This window comes from Astyanax mexicanus, chromosome 1, assembly GCF_023375975.1.
Source record: "Astyanax mexicanus isolate ESR-SI-001 chromosome 1, AstMex3_surface, whole genome shotgun sequence".
Lineage (NCBI taxonomy): Eukaryota > Metazoa > Chordata > Actinopteri > Characiformes > Acestrorhamphidae > Astyanax > Astyanax mexicanus.
The window spans coordinates 27,694,100-27,719,296 of NC_064408.1; the positions used below are offsets into that span (position 1 = coordinate 27,694,100).

A 25,197-nucleotide genomic window follows, 5' to 3' on the forward strand; every position below is an offset into this window, starting at 1 on the left:
CAGGATCAGTTTTCTAGAGAGGGATAGATTCTGTGTTTCAGGTCAGCTTTGCTAGTGATACCAGTTTAATACTGATTTTGTGCATCCGAAAATCCAAAAGTTGAACAGTACTGAGCGTATGACTGATTCACTGAGGCAAATAGAAGTGCTAATAAACTGTATAATACTGTTGCACTCTAAACGGAATGTGGCATAAGCCTAGTCATAGGCTATGCTGTGTCTGAAATGCAAAACTAAAACCCAAAAATCAAACAGTTCAAGCTGCTTTTCATTTATATATTTTTTCATTTGGTCTAAATCAGTTAATGAGTTTTCTACACCAAAATGTGATGCAACACACCATGTGAGTATGTTCTATCTGCTTATTGTTCACACCTGAATGGGGTGGGCAAGAAAAAGAAATACAGGAAAGTGATCCTGTGTTTTGGGCTAGTGTGTATTTCTGTGCAGTTTAACATGGAGCAACAGCAGAGATAGCAATTATTGGGGTAATATACCAGGTCACGTCAGATTCTCTGTCCCTGAAAAACCTCACATGCCCACATTGATACTTGTATAAACGTCGCCTTCTTTAACAACAAAAAAACTCATATGAGAGACGACTCGTATAAAGCTACGTGTTAGCAGCTCATATGTGGAGCATCTTTTGCTGGAGTGGAGAAACAGGAAACAGCTGGCCTGAAGTACATGCTCAGGTCGAGGAGGTGAAAAAAGGTCAGGCTTTTTTTCTGCCTTTTGCTGTTTGTGGAGCTATAGCTGCACAGCTGCACCAAGAGATATGTGGGTACAAGAGAGAAGCATGTAGCACATGCGTAAAAGCAATAAGACACTAGTTTTAGTACAATTTTTACTTTTTTTTATTATCTACATTATTCAAATGTGTTTAAGTTTTGAAAATCTTTTAATTAGTTTTAAACTGTACATATTAATAAACTAGTTCATATTTCATTTAAAGCCTCAAAACTGACTTTTATTTTGACAGGAAATCGTTTTGGACTCTGACCAAGTGTTGCTAGAATCACAATGCTGTTGCACGTCCATGGATTGGATATGTATCCGATTTAGGACCACATATGACAGTGGCTCAAATCTGATTTGAAAAAATCGAGTTTGGCACATTCACACAGATCTGAGCCACGTTAAGCATAAAATCTAATTTGAGTCACTTCAGCCTGGTAATGTGAATGTAGCATAAATGGTATATTATATGGGCCAGATCACTAGAATTGGGCAAAGAGACGTGGTGATCAAACATGAGACTTTTAACCACAAGTCATACTTTAATAGAATAGAACTGAAGTACTTCACTGAGCTTTAAGAAAAAACATTCTACAGAAAATGATCTGTTATTCTTTTTAAACTATTTGTGCATTTTACTCATGATCAATTTCTTTTTGCAGTAATGTTATGTAGGCCGATGAGTCTCAGGATTATATAGCAAAAGTTTCTCTCCTGACAAAATCTATTTAAGATTTATATCAGCAGAATATGCCAGATTAGATATTTAAAGTGGAAAAATAAACAAATAAATCGAATTAAAATTTAGCCTGAAATGCCACAGAATAGATCAAATTGATATTATTTCTTTTAATTAGGACTTTTTAAAATATCAAAATACTCTGATTAAAGCAGTTTCCCAGACCAGGGTTAGGCTAGGTTGCACACAGCATTTTGAATGGAGATTTTTTTTTTATTGAAAAGTAAACAAATCTTAAGACTAAGCTTAATTTATGTCCAGGAAATCAACCCTAAGACCATTTACATCGACTTAATAGTCCAATAACTACAGAAAATAAGATTTTTGGCAGGTGATCAACATGCAATTTACATGCAATTAGAATATCACATAATGAGGAAAAACCAGGGTTCCTCAGTGTAGTGTTGTGTAATGCTAATGCTGCTGCACCCAGCCTTAGTGAAAATCAGGAACTCTAATGAGAGAAATCTGTGTAGAATAACATCCAGCGCTCGTTTGACTTTAAAATTCACCTTGTGTATGAAAATAGACATTCATTATAAGTGTGCCTTACAGTAAAAATAAGGGCTTATTATGTTTAGATTATTGAGTGCATGCAAACACACTCTGTGTTTAAGCATTGGCACTGTAAAGAAAAATGCAGTACTGTCTCATCTCTAATAAAAGCAAAAATCAACCATTTATCCATGAATAAGCACAAAAAATTCATCCACAAATATACAAAACATTTTATTATCCAAAGAGATGCACACTTGTACACAAACATTAAAGTTTACTCAGACTGCCTGTAGAGAAATGTGTCAGCTTTCATTTTGCCCTTAGAATCACTCCAACCTACTTCCCTAGACAGTGCAAGACAAGACACTGTCCCTTACAGGAAATTACGCTCATCTGACCTAGACCACACTAGACCAAAAACATACAAGCAAAATATACTTTTCTCAATGTTCTTTTATGGTCTTTATCGCGCAGGTATATAATAATAATAATTACATTGATTCAGCAAAGCTGGCCAGTGCTGGCTGCTCACTGTTCAGAAACTGAAATGGTTCTTGATGTCCTTGATTTGTTTCATCATATCGCCGATGTGCTCACCCCTGTTACAGAAGAGAAACAGAAAGAGCAAGGTTTTAATCACTGTAATCACACCTTCACTATTCATTTCACACACACACCGACTGAGCACTGCATGATTAAATCAAATAGTGGATGTGGCGAATATTAGCTAATTTATTGAAGGTTTGACCATAAAGCAGAACAGCGAGTCAGCAGCAAAAAAATGAAAAATGTTCTAATGAATTAGTGCGATTTATAATGGAATACATACATACGTTGGTCTCTCTTTACGAGGCGACAGCATTAGCATTTAACTAACCCCACAGGACGTAGGCCGTACTTTAGTCTGGCTAGCTTTCACAGAGTTTATTATTTTTTTCAGATTTGGTCTCTATTATAACCAACTAGAAAGAGATTTTATCATACAGATGACACTGGAATTTCAACAATTGTAAGATAAGAGATTGAGAAATCTTTGAGAAGCTTTAGTGCTTCAAATCAACAGTTTATATGATTAGTGTTGTTTTTAAGTAGGGCACAAATTGCTAAATTACTTTAAATAATGTATATTTTTGTAGGTGCAGCACCTCTACCCCAAGTGCACTGCATACTAGTGTATCTCAAAAAGGTGTTTTATTTGTTGTAATGTTACTTTATTTCAGTTATTTAGTTCAAAATGTGAAGCTCATCGATTAATATAAGTGCAGGATAATTTAATGATTTCCACAAGCTTGGGGGTGAATCTTAAGCAACATTAGTCTTCTGATGGACATGTTTCACTAGAAGCAGTTAAACCGTATAAAATATTCATACAGCATTTTACCCCGAATAAGTTTTGCCCTGCTCTGCTCTACAGCATTTCCATATCAAAACGATTCTGTCCTCTAGTTTATTGCTTGTGGCAGAGTTTTTACTCTAACTGTGTTGATGTAATATATTTTATTAATGTAGAAAAGAGATGCTCATTTGAATGGATTAAAATGGAATGCACTGCTGTCAGCGCATCTCCTTCTCATCACAGTGTGAAAAGGACACATTTTGCTGAATGGAGCAAATGAATGGAATTTATAATGGAGGCGTATCAAGAGTAGCAGAGATGTAATTAATTTAGAGTGCACTCACTGCTCCTTCAAGACCCCCTGAATACACTTCCTCTGGTGGGCGTTCAGCGTGATTCTGGCTCGAGCTGGAGTCAGGAGGCCTTTATCCATCTGCTTCGTCTGGTACTCCTTTTTCATATTGACCTGAGAATAGAATTTAGTACAGGAAAGGTGAAGTCATTAAACAGCAGGTTCTGTATGGAATTATACACTTATATATAACCATTAATAACCATAAGATTAACCACTTATGGTTCCCTACAAAATTTTATGGAAAATCCTCTACACAGATTTTTTTTGTTAAAGGATAATGCAGAACCTTTCTTATAATAAATTATTTCTAATTTTACTATTTTCTATCCAATCTGGAAGAACAGCTACCAAATACACTTTCATATGACCTGGGGAAAAAAAGGTATTTTTACACTGGACTAAATATTGTTCCTTTGATCTACCGTATTTTTCTCACTATAAGGCGCACTTTAAACCCTTTAATTTTCCCAAAAATCATCAGTGCACTTTCAGTGCTTAGAGTTGGCTCTTTAGCTGTTCAGAGATCAGTATTATCAGCCTGTATCCTGCTGCTAACCCTGGCTAGCGCTGCTGGAGCAGCATTAGCATTAACCACTAACCACAGAGCTAGCTCTTTCTTTGTTCAGAGGTGAGTATATCGGACTGTAGCCTGTGCATTTACTGTGTAGCTTGCATTTACAAGCTACGTGGGACGAATCGCTACCTAATATTGCCCTGGCTTACCGGAACACTCAGAGTTCCTCAGTGTAGCGCTATGTGGTTAGCAGCTAATGCTAATACTTCAGGCTTAGAGCTGGAGAAATTTGAAAATCCAAGCTTACTGTAAATAAACTGAAGCGCTTTACTCACCCAAATAAACAGTTTTCAAGAGAGAAATCTGTGTAGATTATTTTTTTTTATTTTTAAGAATTATTTTTTTTTCTTAACTTAGTTCGCTACCCCCCCCACCACCACCCAGTGGCGAGACCTGCTGAATTAGAAGTTCCTTATAGTGTCTCTTAAAACGGGTCTTATAATCCAATGCGCCCTATGTATGAAAATAGACCAGAATTTTTTTTTTTATAGTGCCCCTTACAATAGTGCGAAAAATGCGACATATCAAGGTATATTTTACAGCTCGGACCAAACTGAAAAGTCCAGCGCGAACATCTACAGAGGCTGACCTGTGTGATGGTGTTGTCTAGGTGACGGAGCTGGTCATTGATGGTCTGCAGTTCTTTCTTCATGTCCTTTTCGCTGTCAGACAGAACAGGAAGCTGATTGCGCAGACTTCCTAGAACCCGCTTCATCCTGTACACACAAAACACACGCAAACATTTTTTTCCCCCTATATTTAATATAGCTTGGGCTTCCCCTATTACACAATGCTCTCAGTGCTGAGAGTGTGGAGGATTCCTCTGAAACATGTGAATAGACAGCTGGACCATATTAATATGAAGTAACCATTCTGAGTGTGTGTTAAGAGATCTGTCCGCTCCTTTTATGGTGGAGAACAACAAACATGACTAAATCTGCAAACACAATTTCACAGCAAGAGAGACGTGAGGTAATTCAAGTCTAATCATGGACAACACCATTACCATATTTATGCTAAAACAGGGAAAGACATGTGACATGTGAACCAAAAAATGTACATTACATCACATTACACTTGGCAGACGCTTTTATCCCAAGTGATTTACAAATAATGATGTAGATTAGCAACAGAGGACATAGAATTTCAAGGCAAAAACATTTTTGCAGGGCCTAAAACAGGCCAAAGGGAAATAATGGGATAATAGAGGAAAGGTGGGAAAAATGGAAATGAGGTTAGAGGTAGTTAGTTAGTTAGAGGTGTTAGGAGAGTATGGGCTCTTTGAAGAGCTCTGTCTTCAGGAGTTTCTTAAAGATAGCGAGATATTCTCCTGATCTGGCAGTGGAAGGTAGTTTGTTCCACTATTGGGGAACTCTGTATGAGCACAGTCTGGATTGCTTTGTGTGGATTTTTGGTAAAGCTAGGCGGTGTTCATTGAAGGAGCACAGCGGCCAGGAGGTCACGTAAGCCTTCAGGAGTGAGTGCAGGTAGTTGCAAGAGTTTTATCACAGAGAAGACTCAAAATCAAATCCTAACAATTAGGCGAGTTAGAATACTTATTTATTTATTTTTATTTTTAAGATTTTTAGTGATCAACGTTTTAACACTTTTTTCCGGCCAATGGATTTTATAATTTCTTGAAGGTAGTTTTTTTTTTTTTTTTTTTTTTGGTAATTTTTTTTTTTAAATAATCAAATTACATTTCCTTAGGTTGCTACAACCATTTTTTTCTGGGCAGCTGGAGGGTTTTAATCGAAGCATTTTATACAGAAAATTTATAAAATAAACCTAAACTGAACCAAGGCTGTGACCGAATTAGATTTTCGGCATGATTTTAAATCAAGCTCTCATCTGATTGATTAGAAACAAATAGAAACAGGAATAGGCAAACTATAGAATGTTTATCAAAAAAAAAATTAAGTTTCTAAAAAATAAATAAATAAATAAATAAATAAAAAAAATTGCACCTTAAAATGCATCACCACAAACTATTTGAGAAAATTCTCTCTGCTTATTGGTCAGACTTTTCTGGGGCAGAAGGAGGAATGTACATACAGGAAGAAGGTCCTGTTCTTTTTCTCCTCATCTGAGCCTGATTAGTGTATTTACATCTGCTCAAACCTAATCACACCAAGACTGAAAACAAACCTCTATTTCAATTTAACAAAAAAAAAAAAAAAAGACTTAAGGTAATTAAATAACAACAAAAAAGCACCTAGGATCTGAGAACTGATGCGTGATTTAATTGCACCCTTATTTATTTTTAATAGTGTATAATCTTCACCAAAGCATAAGCCAGTTTGGGTGGATTTAGTGCAATTAGATCGCTGATTTAAATTCAAAGCATGGCACAGGAATAATTAGTCTAATAAAAAAAACACACAAATAAGTGTTAAATAAAACACTGCAGGCACAGTCATTTTCAGAGCCAAGGTTTGTAAAAGGCAAAGATAAGAAACCTGTTCATGATGGCTTCCTGGCGATATTTGGCATCTTCATACTTATCAGCCAGCCGCTCTGCTGCCTCCCTCAGGCTCTTTCTGTAAAAATAAATAAATAAATAAATAAATAACTGAGGAAACATGAGCTAAATACACAGTGTTTACCGCTGCGTGACTGCTGCTGGGAACACGAGGTGAAAGCTGTGTGAAACAGCTTTGATGACTGCATGTAAATCAAGTGCATTCATGCAGTTTATTTGTTTACTGCACGGTAAATGACCCACTTATTAAAAAGTCCCCTGCAGCTCATCAGCTTTTTTATTTTTAGTACAGTCACGTTTCTTAATGCTTAACTGAATTTAAGCACTAGACACGAAGAGGAAAATGCTGGCTTGTGCTTTTAACCCTGCACTCTATGGTGCTGCTATATGCCAACAATGATTACTTGGCCCATATCTTACACTTTGTTTGCATATTTTTAAATTAGCTTGTTACTTTAGAAAGGAAAAAAAAAGGAAAAAAAAAAAAGTAATTTTCACAATTTTCCCATACTCTCATTTCTCTAAGGATTAAATAAGCTAATTGCCTTTATAACTAATTTTATTATAGTTTTACCCTCTTTTTCCTTATTATTGCTCACTTCTAACCATCTGGACCAACTGGCATTTGAAGTAGGGCAGAAAGAGCGGGTCGCGCAGGAAACGGGTTGTTTGGATTGTAGCATAGCCAGTTAGCCAACCCTCCTGCCTTCCTTCATTCCCCGCCCTCCTCCCCCTCGTGGAGGTAGGCGATCCGTCAAGAACCCTGGACATATCAGCCAATAGCGTTCGCTGAGGGAGGCGACCCTGACCCCACCCGTAAAACTGCCAAAACCTCCCCTTTCAAAACTCAAGCGCAGAAAAACCCAGTCGAGCACAAACTGCTGCTGCAGGTAATTCACACTGCGCGCGAGGGAGAAAAAAAAAAGCACCTGAGAGGAGAAAAATGAAGCTCGAGAGCAACATTTTCTTCAGCGTGCACATGATTCCCTTTTTTTGCTTGCTAGTTTCACATTTGTGCTCACGAGAAGTTAATTTACACATGCAAAATATAAAAACACGCTGGTATTTTTGCGCCCCCGACTTTTGATTCTGATGTGACGCCATACACGTGTTGGCACTAAACATGAATTAGGAATAGGGTAAACCTGCAGTGAAGAATATGCCATAAAATATTGGTGAGAGGAGATCGCCATTCAAATCACTTTCATGTAGCTTGCCATCAGCTGCCGGAGTCCTGAGAGAGCACAATAGGCCTTGCTCTCTCTGGGTGGGTAGCTCTCTCTGGCACGCTCTCCCCACATCACTCCAAAGGGTAATGTCGCTTAGCACAAGGCGTCTGTGAGCTGATGGATTAGAACAGAGTTGCTGCGCTTTCCTTTGAGTGCACTGTGACGCTACTTAGCAATGCTGCATCAGCAGCAGTTGGAAGAGAGGCGATTTTACATGTATCGGAGGAGGCATGTGTTAGTCTTCACCCTCCTGGTGTTCGGGCATCACTAGTGATAGGGGGAGGCTTAATGAGTGGGCTGGGTAATTGGCCGTGTAAATTGAGAAGAAAATGGGGAAAAAAAAACAAACCTTGTAATGTAATGTAATGTAATAATAGGGGGAGTCCTAATGGTCCTAAACAAAGGGAGTCCTTTGTGATAACATAACGAATTGCAGTATCATGATATTATTGTGAGAAACATATGATATCGCATCGTCTTGCGTTATATCGTATATAACAGAATCACAGTATCATGATGTTTTTGAGAGCAACATATGTCATATCGTTTTGAGATATACATATATTGCATCACAGAATTGCAGGTGATGTTTTTGTGCGCAACACACTGTGGTAACATCATATCATGAGATATCCTGTGAATCCCACCCCTAGTCTGAAGCACCCAATGTTTGTGCATAATTCAATGTTTACACACAAACCAAAGACAAATAATCAAGTATAATCTTTGTAACTTTTTTTTTTAATGGGAAAATCACATTCGCCAGTTTCCACCTGCTAGCTTGGGCTTCCATCATTACACAATGCTGGGAGGGTAAATACCGGATAACTGCATCCTTTCTAATGATTGCTTAATAATACAAGGTTAATGTAGAGCTGGACCATATTAAGATGAAATAACCACTCTGGGTCTGTGTTAAGAGATCTGTCCATTCCTTTTATGGTGGAGAACAACAAACATGACCAAATCTGACAATACAACGTTACAACAAGAGAGAAGTGAGGTAATTCAAATCATATCATGGACAACACAATCACCATATTTATGCTGAAAGGGGGAAAGACATATGTAAAGCAAATAAAAAGAGAGTTTTATCACAGAGGAGACTGAGATTAATCAAATCCTAAAGGCCCTGTCCCACTGCGATTGCGTTTAAATATCCACTAAAGTACGTCCAAATTTATCAGAAAACACTGCGTCCACTGAGTGAACGCGCTGCGTCCAAAATATAGACGCACTGCGTCCAAATGGATTTACAAATTACATCCATATTCCGTCTAAATTGAAGTTGGACGCCGACTTCCAAATTTGTACGTCGACTTCCACTTTTTGGACGTCGACTTCCAACTATATATGGTTGTTTTTTCTAGTGAATCATCATTTCTTCTTGAGCTACAAGAGAGAGCACATCTATTCTCTTCTACACAACCATGGACCACAGAAACCTTGCAGTGATGGTGCAGCAGCAGAACATACTCCTCCATGTGCTGGACCAGACCGGGAGGAGGAGGCGGCAGCAGGAGAGGACTGTATGGGTCAGGCCTTGGATTGTACGCCGGGTGGAGTTTGGACTGTATGACCGGCTGATGGTAAAGCGATGGACGCCAGAAAAATTTTATGGACGTTGACGTCCACCTGTACGTGCCGTCCAAATATCCACTAAAATACGTCCGTACTGCGTCTAAATATCCACTAAATTACGTCCATATTAGTCGCCGTCTATTCCGAAAATTTTGGGAGGTACCAAAACCACTTTTGCGTCTAAAGTGGACGGCAACGTCTAAACTACGTCCACTTGGACGGTGCCGTCCAAATATCCACTAAACTACGTCCAGATTGCGTCTAAATATCCACTAAATATCCACTAATCTGTGTCCACTGAAATTTGGACGTACTTTAGTGGATATTTAGACGCAATCGCAGTGGGACAGGGCCTTAACAGTAAGGCTAGTTTGGTTATTTTGGTGATCAATTCCATTTTCAGAAAATAGGTGTTGTTCAAACGTTGATCAGTTAAGATGATAGAGGTTTTATATACACAAAAAATAATTTTGCATGTTAAAAAAATAAAAATCATATGACAAGAATAATCATCAATGGAACTGTACTCTAAATAAGAAAAAAAAATAACAGTGAAACCTTAACACCATTGTAATAATCCAAGTTGACGATTTTATTCATAAATAAATTCCACCCCATTCTGTATTGTAAAAAGACATGGATGTAAGCTTAAGCAGATAATGTCCACTGGCAGTTTACTGGCTTACTCTCTGACTGCAGTTGTATTGTTGCACGCTGTTGCACCAGAATGCAAATGAGCCCCGGCACATTTTAATCCCTTTTATATTTATACCCCTGTCTAAAAGAAAAGCCAAAACACTGAAAACATTATTTCTTGTGTATTTCGTGCTTACCGCTCCTCTCTGCACAGTGCCAGGTCCTCCAGCTGCTTGTTCTTCTGACCCGTCAGCAGTTTGACTCTGTGGAAAGCAATCAGACAAGCGTGGGCACATTAACACACGGCCATCAGCACATGACCAAAGCAATGAGGCGTAATGATACAACCCTGCAGTACTGAAGCTAAATAACAGCAGCAACTTCTGCAAGTCCCAGCAAAAACAGGACATCAGTAGAACTGATTTTTTTAAGCAGTATTATGTAAGTTTGAAGTTTCTGGTGGAATTATGTAGTACAGGCATAGATTTGTGTTTGTTAAGTCGTCAGTGGTGCTGCCTAAATCCAACTGAATTAATCTGGGAAACTGTTCTGTTTTAATAGATCAGTTTTTCAAAAAATGTATTTAAATAAATCACAATACATTACCTTGCTTAAAGTTCTGCATAATATCTCAATATATTTAACATGTATTTTATCTCCAGTTCTTGGGAGTGTAAAGGCTAGTCTGTGGTGTCTCCAAAACACACAAAAGACCTACATATCTTTTTGAACTGCTGGTAGTATCACTGGACAGTTCAACACGCTTGGAGGAGAATATTAACTACTGCTGCCAGTTATACTGGTTGTTTTTCCAGCTAACAAATGCCCATGTCAGCCAGCATCATGCTAGATTGTGAGGGAGTGAGGGAATGTACTCTTATGCAGCCACAGATAAAGTCTATGGGAGTAAAGTCTATCAGTTAGAAGCCTCCAGAAATATATCAGTAGCTAAACGGGAACTGGGAAACATAGATATCCAAATTATAGTCAGCAAAGTGGAATGTTTTTACAAAGGATTTCTCCCTACAGTTTTGGGCTTTACTTTTCCCTCACAAGTGCATAAATTCAAGTTGTAAAGACTACTTTAACTTTCAGTACAAGCACTCCACCCTTTTAGCATATTTAAAAAAAAAATCATATTAGACGATGGAGAACGAGTGTGTGGAGGCTTAATAAAGAAGGGAGCAAAGTAGAGGGCAGGAATGTCACCAAGCCAGGCAGTGGGAAAGTAATCACTACAGAAAGATCCTATGTAAGAAATCCTTTCCATTTCATCTTCAATTAAGGTAGAGTTGGAGTTACTGAATTTTCAGTAATTAAATCAGATTTGTACTTTAAAAAATGTACTTTTATCATTGGAAACCAAACATGTAAACATGGTTAACATCAAATGGAGTACCTTCTCTGCATTTCTTCTCTGGCCAGGTCCAGCTTAAGTATATATTCCTCACGGAAGACCTGTGTGGCTCTGCTCAGCAGCTGCAGACACTCTGGAGTGGGTGTTGAGGTGTCCTTATCCCCCGCCCTGAAACAAACATACCCAGTGTAACTGATCAGTGGACTGACCTGCATATTATTATATTCTGTGACATAAATACAGTAAAAGCCAATATTATAATACCTATTAACAAACAAAACTAAGTAATTAGGCTTAAAATTGATCCATCAGAAAAAATACCATAGCTGAGAAAAATACAAGCATGGCCCTATTTACGGCCTCCAGAAATATGGCATTTTTAAAACTAAGGATGCTGAATATAACAGCATATTACGTATTCAGAATTAATGAGTATTTGGGGCAATCCCATTTCTCTTTTGTACCTTGTTTTAGAGTATAGCCCTTCCCCTTGGGACAAAGTTATAAGGGGAAGGAGTGAAATCCTCACCCTAAGAATTGGGACAACCCTTCAGGCACCCGATACAGATTTAGCTATGTAGTGCTAAAGTTCAGCAACCTAGCTGCTGCTTAACTAGTTAACTTTAGGACATTGTATATTTTCAGAAAGGGGGCAGGTGGTGCAGCAATTACTTTTATTGTCCCTGTCTTAATTCCTCTGTGATGAAAAACTGGAATTAGCTTAGATTAATTTATTTTATTTTTCTGTTCCACCTTTAAAGCAGCAGTCTCTGCAATCTGTTGCACCATTAAAGGTGGAACAGCAAAGTTAGCTAGATAGCTAGCTCCTGAGATAACCTACTAGCTCGTTAATACGAGCTAGTAGGTTATGAAGAAAATGTTCATAAAACATTAAAACTACATATTAAACTATAATGTAATGTAATGTAGTGGCTATCATAATGTTTAACAAGAAAAAAACTACAATTTGTGGGTTTCTTTGGTCACTTTGGTCTTGCCAGAGATTTTCACAGACCTCTGTATTCAGTGTGCCTCTGAAAAATGTCCGTTTGAAGGGTCATGTAGCTCTAACACAAACTGAGACGCCCTACTCCTAGCTGTGCACCACCAAAACAGAGGGGTTGGGATAAGTGGTAGGGCAAAGGGGTGAAATGGGATTGAGGCTTTGTCTTTGAGGTCTTACCTCATCATCAGCGGGTTGGTGGAAGTACGTGCCAGTATATTACGGATATGCTGCTCAAAGGAGTCCTCAGCCAGTCCACGCAGAGGAGAGTTCCCAGACCCCTCGAGTGTCCCCACCCGTGAGCATAACAGAGGAGGAGAGGGAGGACGAATGGAACTTCTGCAGAGGGAATAAAAATTCAAAACAACTCCAGTAAACATTCCTGATATTATACCAAGCCAATCACATTTTATATAATCTCAGATTAACATCAGCACATAATGAGATTCACTGATATTTCTCAGATTTCTCAGTAAAATGAAGAGATGCTTCTAGATGACTAGAATTTTGCTCACGTACAGCAGAGGGAGCAGGAGACACTCATAAGTGCTGGTGATACAGATCATGGTGGCGCCCAGAGAAAGATCAGACACGATCCAGAAACCCCGCACTGGAGCTGGCAAACTGACACACACAAGAACAAGGTGAAACAAGGATATTCAAACCTTTACACTCGATTGTAGGTAAGTATTTAATTAGGTTAAGAATATGTCTGGCAAAATTGATATAATACAGCGCACATCTCAATCTAGAGAATATAATGGTTATTAAGTGAGTGATGTATGTTAACTGCTAGGCTGTGCTTTTTGTGAATTCTATAATATACTGTTTTAAAATTCATATTTTGAAATTTAAACAATGTATTACTGAGCACAGCACACAGATTAAAATAGACAAAGAAGATGAAGAGGTAGAAGAAGACGAAGATGACAAAGAAGACGATGAAGAAGACAGACAATAAAGAAAAAGATGAAGAAACAGATAAAGACGAAGATGAAGAAACACAAAAAAAAAAGCGCTGCTGGATGTGTGTATGTGGGCCCTCCTGCATTGAATGCACACATGATTTCTGTCAAATTTGCTTGTATGTTCACATGGACAGTTCTAGCCAGATGCCGCCGGTTACGATCATTACCACCCACTGTGTGGTTCACTGTGGACGGTAATGTCTTTTATAAAGTATTGAAGTATATGAAGATCGAGGAATGTTAAAATGCCACACAACATCGGAAACGGAAATTCCTGTCACCTTACCATGAGCACGCTTTTCACTCACATGATGGTGAAGGAATATATTGTGCTTCATTTATAGTTACCTGCTGGTGAGAGGTCTGGTACAGAGTATGTGTTCCACTATGCAGCGCTGCTCAGCTGCCAGCTCCTGCAGGCTGTCTTTATCCTCCTCATCTGTAGACACACACACACACAGTTAAGAACACAGCACACGCACTTGTGCTGACCACTGCAATGCTTCAGGTGGTTCCAATTACTGCTTACCTCAAAGGAAAACCCAAAGAGGTCTCATCTCAGCATCAACAAATGGCTTCTAACAGAGTCCACAAATCTACAAAAACAACGTGTGAAAAAAGTGTACTGACCTGACTGCAGGAACTTGTGGAGTTTGTTGAACCAGGAGAGACCCACACTGTGAACACCTGCCTCATGGGTGCAATGATACCGGTGCTGACATAGTGGATCTGAAAGACAACAGAAACAAGCAGCCAATGAGTAAATATTAACATCTTTAGATGTATAGGACTAAGTATGATAAAGTGTAACTGTAAAGTGTAGGACCCTTAAAATGTCCTTTTCAGTTTTACTCATTTCTTTTTGTTGTTTTTCATGTTAAATGCAATAAAACTCAATTTTCCAGAATTCTTTTCTGGTTTTGCGCCATTTATTGGTTAGTTTCCTTTTCAGTATGACCAATGGGATGAGTGTGAGGCATCATTGTGTCAGACGTGTCCTGCATGTGGTGCGAGGGAGCGAGAGAGAAAAACTCCGGGGAGCGGGCATTTGTTTCTACAGAGCTATTTTCTTAACATTTCTCCGCTCTAAAGCTAAGTTTGGAGAGTTAATATATTTCATATTGGCCCAAACGGCAGTATTAGGCTTAGTTTTTAAGAGACTGAACAGTTTCAGTGGCAGCTTCACCACCTCTGTAAGCAGGAGACAGTCAACTGAGACTGCTGATCCAGCCGAGCATCTGTCTGATCAACTCCAACGAGCTTTGTGCATCAGTCGGACACAAGCACACCCTGCACTTTGTATAGTACGCAAAATGCGCAGTTTCCTCATTGGAAGCACTAAGACTGTTTTGGGCAGATTACAGCGGAAGTTGGGGTCAAACTTGGTGGCATAATTAACTGCGTTAAAAAATTAATAATGTTAGCACTTTAATGTTGACAGCCCTAAGATAAATGTTTAATTAACACAGTGTAATGAAGTAGCATAGAAAAAACTGTGCTGTGAACACTCCAGTGTGATGGTCTAACCTCTGTGTAACCTGATTGGGCAGGTGAAGTCCGACTCTACAATGTCCTCCTCCTCTCCAGCGGGAAGTTTGAGCGTGAGCTCCAGCTCCACACACTCAAATACGTAGAGGGAGGGCACGGTCTCTGAGCCCCGGGACCACCTTTCCACAGACTACATTCAAACACAGCATTACAGCATTACAAGATATATTTAGAGAGTAAAAATGATTATTCAGCAACTGAAAAATGAAAAAATAAAAAATAAATAAAACATAAAAAAATGAGCTTGTCAAAAAGTAAAGGCAGAGTACGTAAGACATTTTTTTCTTTGACAAGCAGGATAATAATGCATCTATGGTATTAAATTTATGCACTGATGTAAGCAAAATAGGAAGATTTAGTGCTGCATGGCAGAATAAGGCTGTGTTTACTCACTCCACCGTCTTCTTCCTCCTCTGCCTCCAGCACCACACAATGATACAGCATGCCTGTCTCTGTGGCAATAACCAGGATGTTGGGTACACAGGGCAGACACAGCACTGCGCAGGCGTCATAGCCATAGTTATCCTCAGCAGCAGGGTACATGGGGAGAGGACCCAGCAGCTTCCCCAGAGTGCTGCCACACACAGACAGATAAATAAAAAAGAAAGCTATTAAATTTTTGCACAAACTCAAGCCTTTGATACACACACAATTGAGAGATCTGCATGTTCCTTTTAAAGTCACAATTAGGCAAATGTGTCAGACTAGAAAAGTAGGTGTGTAATATATGGTTAATTTTATTAAACTTTGCTGAATTCATAAAATGGTAGGGGTTTCTAGACATTATTGGACAAGTTTAAACTATAGAAAGAGTAATGTCAAGAATAGGTGTGTTACTGTAGAGGAGTCATTACGTGTGTGTGAGAGAGGTGTAGCTCAGAAAGGTCTCTCCGTTCTCGTAGAGGATGTATAAGGGGTACACCAGCAGGTCGTCACTCAGCCGCTGGCGGGCAAGCTGACGGGGGACGTCCACAAGCGGGCCGAAGTCAAACGCCACAGCGATCTCACCCAGAGAGGCTGCATAAGAGCGCCTGGAGGAAAAGCACAGTCCAAATAAAGATCTGTACTCACACTCGATATAGTGTTAAAGCATTTTACAACAGCTAGCACTCTCACCCTCTTGTGTGGACACTGGTCTCCTCCTCTGACTGAGAGACTGGAAGCACTCTAGCTGGAGTCTGAGGCTCTTTAAGATTGTAGAATCTACAGGCAAAGAGAACATTACAACTCTTATTTACTGTATGACATTTAATACAGTAATATTCCAACAACAATACACCATTCAGTTATTAATGCAGTGCATCTTTATCTAGGGAAACAAGTCCTACAGTTATTAACTAGGGGTGTGCCATATTGTATCACATGCAATAAGATTGACAAAAATGTTGAATATATCATTACCGCAAACACATCCTGAATAATTGAGATATTATTTTAGGGCCATATGGGTCATTAGAGTACAAATTTTGTTGCTGTTTTTAGCAAAAGAATAATTCACACTGTTCTTATTCCCCATTATATATCTACTAGAGATTATATCTGTTCAGTATCATTTATTTTACTTCAGTCCTGGATATATGAAGATATATGGAATGCATTATTACTATCAGGACATTCTGGATCATTGACTTCGTTTCAATCTGGTGACGATCTCAATTAGGGGTGTATTATATTATGAAATTATATCGCCAAATGCAATTTGCTGCAGTAGTATATTCTTGAAATTAATTCAATATCGGAAAAACCCAAAACCTGCCCCTATTATCAACTCTTGTTATAAATTGCTTATTATTACAAAAAGGTCTCAAATATATTATTTACCTAATTGTGATTATTATTTTTTTTTTTTATCAAAATTTTGATACTTCGGACTCACCAACTCAGACTGTGAAACTTCAGCTTCAATAAAAAGGGATAAATTAACGTTGTTTTTTGATAATATTTTATAATACCTGTTTTATACAACACAGTATGTATTAATACTGTTATTTACATGTTTTGTGACAATATAGAAAGCATTACGATCATTACCATTACAGACTATGATTTCTGAAATAAAGGTAACACTTGTTTATTCCGTATACCATGAAACGAAGCCCAACATGTCAACGAAAAAAAGAGTTAAAGTAGGTATTTTACTGGTAATCATGTTTTTCTCCTGACCATGAGGTAGTTTTATGTAGCTTTTTAAATTATTTATACAGCTATGCCAATATATTAATGAGAATTTATTTATTTATTTATTTATTTATTTATTTATTTAAAATGCCAATTATATTTCCCAAACAGTAACCTGATACAAAAAGGCCCAAATTAAATAATCAGCCAGTTACCTGATGGTGTTGTCTGAGGTCAGAAGCACCAAGTGAGGCTCCTCTGTCTCACTGGGAAACCAAGCAGCCTGCCTCAGGGTAACGGAGGTAGAGCTGGTGAAGAAGCGTTCAGCCACAGGAATAGTCCTGATAACAGAGAAATTCACATTCTCAATAAGAATCACTGCAACAAAACATCAACACAACAAAATATCTTTAAACCAAGATCTTTCAACAACCAACCCCCCAAAGCATTTTATGCTACTAGGTGAAACATGACTCACTTGCAGTTTATTTCCATACGTCCACCTTCAAACTCAGACTTCTTGCCCCATCGCTGAGGCAACTCCAGCACTGTTGCCCCACGCTGACCGATGAGAGCCACATGGTACTGGGTGGGGCTGAGCAGAACCTGACACACTTCAAAAAGGGGCGGGTTGATGCACAGCAAAGTCTGTTAAAAAAAAAAGATAAAACAGGAGTTTTAAACAAAGGTGAGAAAAATATTCACATTCATTACTCAGGTAGAAGTACAGATACTATAGTTTAAAATATGTCTGTAGAAGTTAAAGTATCAACTCAAGCTTTTAACTCAAATAACAGTGTTTCAAACTACTTAGTAGGGGTGGGCGATATGGCTCTAAAATAATATCACGATATTTCAGGGTATTTTTGCGATAACGATATACTTGGCGATATAGGAAAACTAAAAGAATTCATTAATTTCAGGAATATAGTATAATAGTATAACAGAATAATCATAATGTGGCAAAATAAATAATATAGCATAAAATAATATAATGCAGCAAATAATATTGCAGAATATTTAGTGGATGCATATAAACTGCAAACTAAAACAATTATACAATAAATACACCTAAAGCTTCACAGTAAAAAATAGACTACTTTTAAGACAGAACAGCTCTATTATCACGATATGGATTTTTAATATCATGATATGTCTGTCACAATATATTTTATACGATATAATATTGCCCACCCCTACTTCTTAGTACACCATATTTTTTCCATTAATAGCTGAAATGTGTTCCTTTGAAGTAATCAAACATACCTGTCCTTCTTAAAATTTTAATAAACTAATGTAAATATAACTGCATTTAACATTTATTAAATCCATTCTTTTATTTACATTTAAATATCCACTATAAAAACTTGCGTCTTAAGAAGAAAAAGTGTGATTAATCACAGTTAATGAGGTACTGTAATTAATCAGATTTTTTAAATCTATTGTCCCCACTATTAAAAAGTAATAAGAAAAACAATGACTAGTTAAGTATAGATTAACCAAAATTTTAGTTAAGTAAGATAATAAAGTATTTGGACTTGACACCTCTGGATTTAAACATTTGGGACCTGGTGCATTATTCTTGGCTACACTGAAATTTGTGTTTAAAAGTGCGTATGGATACATGGACACAAAAGATGCAGCAAGAGCTAATGTTGGATACCTTACATAGACATTCAGCTAAATGCAACCACAGCCTCTAGTTTAAAACCGAAGAGTGGGTTGATAATAGGACCTATATAAATAACACCACACAGTCCGTATTTAGATTAAAAGCAACGTTATCTTTCACCACTTTTTATAACCCTGAATTATTCTCTGGGCTCTCTATTAGAACAGTCCTGGTGTTCTGTCTGACTGTGCTACTCTGTCAAACCGTGCTACCCTAGTGTGTAATTAAAGGTTAAATACAAAATAGAAGAACATCCGGGTCAGATAACTAGCATAATAAAAAAAACAATTTAGCACAAAAAACAGCTCCCATGGCATTCATTCATTCTAGAGACCACAACTAGACATTTTAAAATTAATTTAAAAAAAAAGGAATGAGACATTTAATAGGGCCTGCATAAATAAAAACAACACACAGTCCATTAGACTTCGTGTGTAGAATGATCTTTCATCACTTTTTATAACTCTGATTCACACTCTGGTCTCTCTATAAGAGCAGCCCCGGGTCTGATAACTGTAGTTATAGCTGTGTTATATCTGTTCTGGCTGTGTGAGAGAGCGAGAGGGACCTGGTATCTGGAGTCGGGCTCCTCATCGGAGTTGATTTGTCGAAGGTTTGTAGTGTAGAACACGCTCTCCACGTTGTCCCAGATGAAGAAGTCTCCGTTCAGACAGAAGGTCAGGTTCTTCGCTATCCTCCTGCTGGTGCCCTGTGACTCTAAATGAAGCCTCTCCTGGAGCTTTTTAATCATCTCATGCTCCGGCAGACATTCCCTCCAACGCTCCCCCGACAGCGCCGCCATGTTTCTGTGCTGGGCGGTCGCCGCTCGATGACTCCGGGAAAATCCACCAATCAGCGATGAGCTCACGGTTTCGCGCCAACATCAATTCTCGGCATCACGGGAAATGTAGTTTTACAGACCTCAAAATAGCATGGGAGCGTAGCAGAGATGAACAGAGACTGTTTAAGGTGGCTTCAGGTCACTTTTAGTCTACCCAGTGTATTGCCTACTCGTGCTACCTTATGCTTATATTATTATCTAAAAATAATAATTCAGATAACTTTCCTGAATTATCACAAAATCAGTCAATTTGACATGTTTAGCTACATTTTACAACATTACTGTCACTATTTACAAGTAGTTCGGTTACATTATGTCCAAATGTTTTCAGACTAGTGCTAAATGGTATGGCTCTATATATCTTTTTTAAGAGGTTTTATTTACTTTCACAGTGTATGTATGTGGTATGTTTATCAGTTTATTTTCTTGATAAAGTACTATATACACAACTGTAAGGCACAAAAGTTAGACCCATATTCTGTGTTTTTGTCAAATTTTGGAATTGTTATTTGATGTCCTTGTCTTTCTCTATTTAGAAAGGTGTAAAATAATATTAATTTTAATAATAATATTAATATTTCATTTTATAATGCAGAATTATTTTTGTTTATATTTTGCTATGTCTTTTATCTCTCCCCAACTATGTTTTGGATAAGGTTTATTGTTTGTGTCTTTGTTTGTTTCTCTCATTTTAAGCAAGTCGTACATGAACTAATAGAGTAATGAACTAACTAAAAACGCTAAAAATAAATTTTCAGTTTTGGAACCTCTGGAAAAAATTAAGAGACCACTTCAGTTTCTGAAAACAAGAAATCAATATTTGGTGGAATAACCCTGTTTTTTAATCACATTTTTCATGCATCCTGGCATGTTCTCCTCCACCAGTCTTACACACTGCTTTTGGATAACTTTATGCCACTCCTGGTGCAAAAATGGCTTGTGATCCTCTATCTTCCTCTTGATTTTATTCCAGAGGTATATAGGGGATATCTAATATTTTCCAGAGCTGTGTGTATATATATATATATATATCTCACAATATCTCACAATATAAATTGAAATTAAATTATTGTCCAGCCCTAATCCAGGCATAGTTGTATTAACTGTAATTCTTTCATTGCTGTTTGTGTTGTAACTTTCTTACACTTGTTACAAATTAATTTGTTTGATATGTATAATTTTACGATCCCTATATGAAAGTATAAAAAAGCATACCAACAAAATGGCACACTATGGAGCAGCTGCACCCGAGCCTAATATCACCATGACCAATTCTAAATGTTAACAAACCATTAGTATTGATTGATCAATACCTTAGTTGTGGCATTTGCTGTCCAGGACTAATCATCTGACATCAAAACCTGACATCACTAATGCTCATCTAGAAATGTAGGATGAGCAGGTACCGACAAACCTTTAGATTTTAGGCTACATAGCATCCTTCCATTCCACAGAGCCCTGGAGCAGTACTCAAATATTCCCCTCACAGTGAGCATGGGGTGGTGGTTCCCTCTTGTGGTTTTATGTGCTGCTGTGCAGTTCCATGTATAGACGCAATATAGATATTAAGACTTAATGAGCAGCTCTGCACTTTCTTCCTTTAACATCCTGCAAAAGGATAAACCACTGCCCACTACTCCCTACACAGTCTGAACTCTCTGCTGTTTAGAACCAGCCTTAAGGGAATTCTGCGTATTTCAAGTTCTGAATAATTCAGTCACTCAGATGTACGCAAAGGCATTTGTCTAAAAGGGAAATAATTTTTTTTTTTTTTAAAGTTGATTAAAGAGAAGCTCACATTTTCTTACAGCAGTTGATTTTGATATCCTGGTATAAGAGCAGGTCCAGAGTGACTACCTTGCTAAAAATTCAGATCAAGACCAGCAGGCCATCCAGAAAAAAACATACCCTATGATCGTAGGTTAGCTCAATACAAGCTCTTGACCAGCTTTGGAAATGTTTTTCTGGTCTTGTGCTGGATTTTTATAGCAGGGTAGCAAAACTAAGCTGGTTGACCAGCATTACAAACATCATCAAAATGAAATGCTGCATACATTTTCTTGTCAAGCACTTGTTAGCGAGCTAGCTTAAAAGCACAGGATATGTCTTCATATTAATGACCAGCTCTTTAAAATACACCTTAAACAAATAAGACCAGCTTAGATTTTTGAGGCATTAAACTTTCAGACACCTTGTTCTATTTAACACCTCTATCTTCCTTGTTTTTATATATATATATATAAAGCATTTCACACCAAAGCATTCAATATTTTTTTATTATATGATATGTGGAGATAACCGCAATAATATTTGCTGACATGAAAATACCTCAAGAAATCGATTGAGTCTTTAAGACTTATTGAGACTTTAAGTCTTTAATAACAGTGTTTTTATTTTGTTTATTTATGTTGTTCATGGTTTGTATAATTTAAGCCAATATTAACTATTATTTACTCTTCAAAACTAATGTGTAAACATATTATATTACATTATATTATCATTATGACAGTTGCATGAAAGGGATTTAAAATTACAACAATATTATTTATCACAATTTTTCTGGGACAATATATTGTCCAGTAAAAATCGGTTGTTGTGACAGGCCTACATACTGTACTACTGAAGCAACTGGAATACACCCAGCACAGGTATTTCCTATCAGTTAATAGATGGTTATCGGAACTGACTAAAATGCTGGCCTATGAGAGGCTTTCATTACTGTAAAATGTCAACTTTTTAAAAAATGTGAGACCCCTTCATTTCTTTCTTAAACACAGAATGGTGTATTTTTTTTGTTGTTGTTGTTCATGAGGTGTATAGGTAGATAGAAGTTGCACAGAGTCTTTAGTTTGCTGTGCTGAGAGGAGTTGAACAGTCTTATGGCCTGAGGGACAAAAAAGACTTTTCAGAGTCTGTCTGTGGAGCAGGACTGGGACAGCAGTGTGCCGCTGAATGAGCTCCTCTGCCTGGTGGTGATGGTGCTGTGCAGAGGATGGTGAACATTGTCCATGATGTTCAGCAGCTTGCTGAGGACTCATCTCTCTGCCAGTGGTGTTAAGGACTGCAGCTCTAATCCCAGCACAGAACCAGGTGGCAGTATGGGGAGAAAAAGCAGGGTGTGGAGGGTAGGGCTGTGTTTTTTTTGTTTTTGTTTTTTTGTATTTCTCTGTTTATGATTATGTCTGTTTCGCATTATCTTTCTTAATAAACAAATTAAGCATTAAAAAAAGACATTAAAACTTCCACTTAAGTCAATTTAATACTTATCACAAAATTCACATACTGTACTACTACTCTATTACTACTGAATCCACTGGTACACACCTCCAGCGCACAGAGCATGAGATGTTACTTTACTGTACTGTACTGTAGTGTAGTGTTGTTTGTAACAGCGCCCACCCGCGGTCGCGGCGGGAACTGCAGCGGCAGCTGAAACGTGCTATAGCTGTTTCTCGCATTGTCCCTCAAACAGCGGTGCGCCTTCACAGCGGCCAGACCTCCTCCTCCCCAGCTCTGCTCCTCTCCAGCCCGGGTACTCCACCGACATGGCACAGTGCTGGCCGGCACACGGAGTAGTTTGAGCGTGTTTCGCGGGGGACTACCATGTCCCAAAAACAGCGGGAGGCGAACTCCTGCCCAGACGGGTACAGGGTCCTGAACACCAGCGAACTGCGCGAGCTCCTCCAGGATGAGGAGAAAATGGATCAGATCGTGAGACTCAACGAGAAGGTATTTTATGTCTCCTGGAATTCGCCTGCAGGGCTGTTGTAAGGAATGTGGGTTTGCTCTATCTTTGGACTTCTTTTTTCTCTACGTTTTGCACTTGCGCTTCTGTTCTTTAGAGTGGAAACATGTTAGATATCTCCTCTTTATTATTTCTCTCCTCCAGCAGTGGGAGCGCTCCCGTTCCCACAACGCTGCCACGCTTCTTTCCTCACACTGTGTGTGTGTGGAGCACCGCATAGCTCCAGCTTAGCTTACAGCCAGACACTCGCCTCCTCCAGCAAGATCCATAACCCTACACCCTTCATTCACCCCCTTCTCCTCCTCTTTCTCCCCCTTATCCCTTCTTCACCAGGGCATTTTATCTCAGTGGCGCCTTTCACTGCCCACATGAACACACAGTGCTCTCTCTCCTGCTTATCAGCTGGATCTCATGTTCCCCCTCTCTCTGTGTGTGTGTGTGTGTGTGAGAGAAGGGCTGGATATTGCTGAGTACTTCTATGTAGCCAAAGCTGAGCTTAATGACTAAAAACCTGGTTATATTTGATCTGTTTCAGATAAATGGTGATAAAACAATATGGTGCAAACTTTTAAAAACTCCTCTGTTTAAAGCAGCAGTCGTAATAAATCTCATTCCATCTTTTTTAAAATTCATTTTAAATTGTCTAGATGTGGTCTCTAGTATGAATGAATGCCATGTGAGACGTGTTTTGTGAAAAAAATAAGTGCTCAGGTGTTTCTTTATAGCCCTGCTTTATTTCACTGAATTAGTGGTCTCTGAAGAAAGACAGGATTTCGGCTCTTGCTCATGAATATTCATACATGCAAATATATCGCCTCTGATTGGCTAACAGCACTGCAGCAGAGAACGCATACAGCCTTAGTTGTAAGGATGTAGAACTGAGTGCTAGGTAAAGATAACCCGTAAACTTTACTTAACGTCAGACTGTCAGCGTCGCTCGGCCATGCGGCCCCGCAGCCGAAAGAAAAGTATCCGGCATTGATAACATTTCTTTTATTAAACAACGCTACTAAACTTTTTTTTTTGTTTTTTTTACTGGCTACTGCAGACAGTGGCTTGAAGAATAGTTTCATATGCACCATGCATATACAACTCAGAGAGACCTATTGTGTTTCACAAAAAAACAAGTAAAAGTGGATTTCAGCGGAAGGAGACCTTTTAAGATTTTTAATTTATAATTTTATTTTAAAAGTACTAATGTTCTTGAGTGGGCAGCAATCTACTTCTGCTTTCATTGATGCAAAGCCACTCTTTCACAATTCCAGCCTGATGAATCCTGACATTGTCATCTTGGAACATGCCCGTGCCATCAGGGAAGAAAAAATCCATTGATTGAATAACCTGTTCTATATTCAGTATATTCAGGTCAGCTGACCTCATTCTTTCAGCACATACTGTTGCTGAACCTAGACCTGACCTACTGCAGCAACACTTCATCATTTGGCTGGTTAAATCCAGGTGGCCACTTTTTTTTTGGCCAGGCAGTGTATTCTTTCCAAGAACAGAAATGTCTGATAGGTCCCGGGACATTTTTCTGGCTATAACAACTTTTGCTGGTTACATGAGCAACTGAAGCGCTGCTAATAGTGAAACTGACACAAGAAAACTGTAAACATAAAGATATCAGAAAAGCAAAGAAATGCAGAACGCAAAAGTTTAACAAACAATTCTATTTAAAGCAGTACTCCTTAAGATTTTTTCCTCAACACTTATTTTAAAACTTCTAGTCTTTCTATTAGTGTGGAGAGGGTGAACTTCGAAAAACATACTTTTACTA

The 25,197-nt window shown here is 38.2% G+C and overlaps 2 protein-coding genes across 2 annotated transcripts in view; one reads left to right on the forward strand and one right to left on the reverse strand.

The window, feature by feature from the left end:
* Nucleotides 1-2,190: 2,190 nt before the first annotated feature.
* On the reverse strand, nt 2,191-19,665 carry nup88 (nucleoporin 88). Its single transcript, XM_007245261.4, has 17 exons — nt 19,403-19,665; nt 17,641-17,810; nt 17,378-17,503; nt 16,161-16,247; nt 15,899-16,075; nt 15,438-15,618; nt 15,024-15,174; nt 14,127-14,225; nt 13,845-13,935; nt 13,048-13,152; nt 12,709-12,867; nt 11,568-11,693; nt 10,366-10,431; nt 6,700-6,780; nt 4,830-4,956; nt 3,656-3,777; nt 2,191-2,574 (listed from the first exon to the last, which is right to left on the reverse strand). The coding sequence occupies exons 1-17, from the start codon at nt 19,634-19,636 to the stop codon at nt 2,511-2,513; spliced, it is 2,166 nt and encodes a 721-aa protein (XP_007245323.3). The 5' UTR covers nt 19,637-19,665; the 3' UTR covers nt 2,191-2,510.
* A 3,445-nt stretch (nt 19,666-23,110) lies between these two features.
* vps37d (VPS37D subunit of ESCRT-I) overlaps nt 23,111-25,197 on the forward strand; it is a 42,646-nt gene continuing 40,559 nt past the window's right edge. Inside the window, exon 1 of the mRNA XM_007245259.4 lies at nt 23,111-23,404. Within this exon, the coding sequence (XP_007245321.1) occupies nt 23,279-23,404 (126 nt within the window). The 5' untranslated portion in view covers nt 23,111-23,278. The remainder of the gene's footprint in view (nt 23,405-25,197) is intronic.

Excerpts from the sequence above, each read along its gene's own strand:
- nup88 (XM_007245261.4), bottom strand. The coding sequence starts at position 19,636 with ATGGCGGCGCTGTCGGGGGAGCGTTGGAGGGAATGTCTGCCGGAGCAT. Across the intron at positions 13,153-13,844 it reads ACCAGACCTCTCACCAGCAG|TTTGCCAGCTCCAGTGCGGG; the intron begins GTAACTATAAAT and ends TGTGTGTGTCAG. Across the intron at positions 11,694-12,708 it reads ACCAACCCGCTGATGATGAG|GGCGGGGGATAAGGACACCT; the intron begins GTAAGACCTCAA and ends TGTTTGTTTCAG.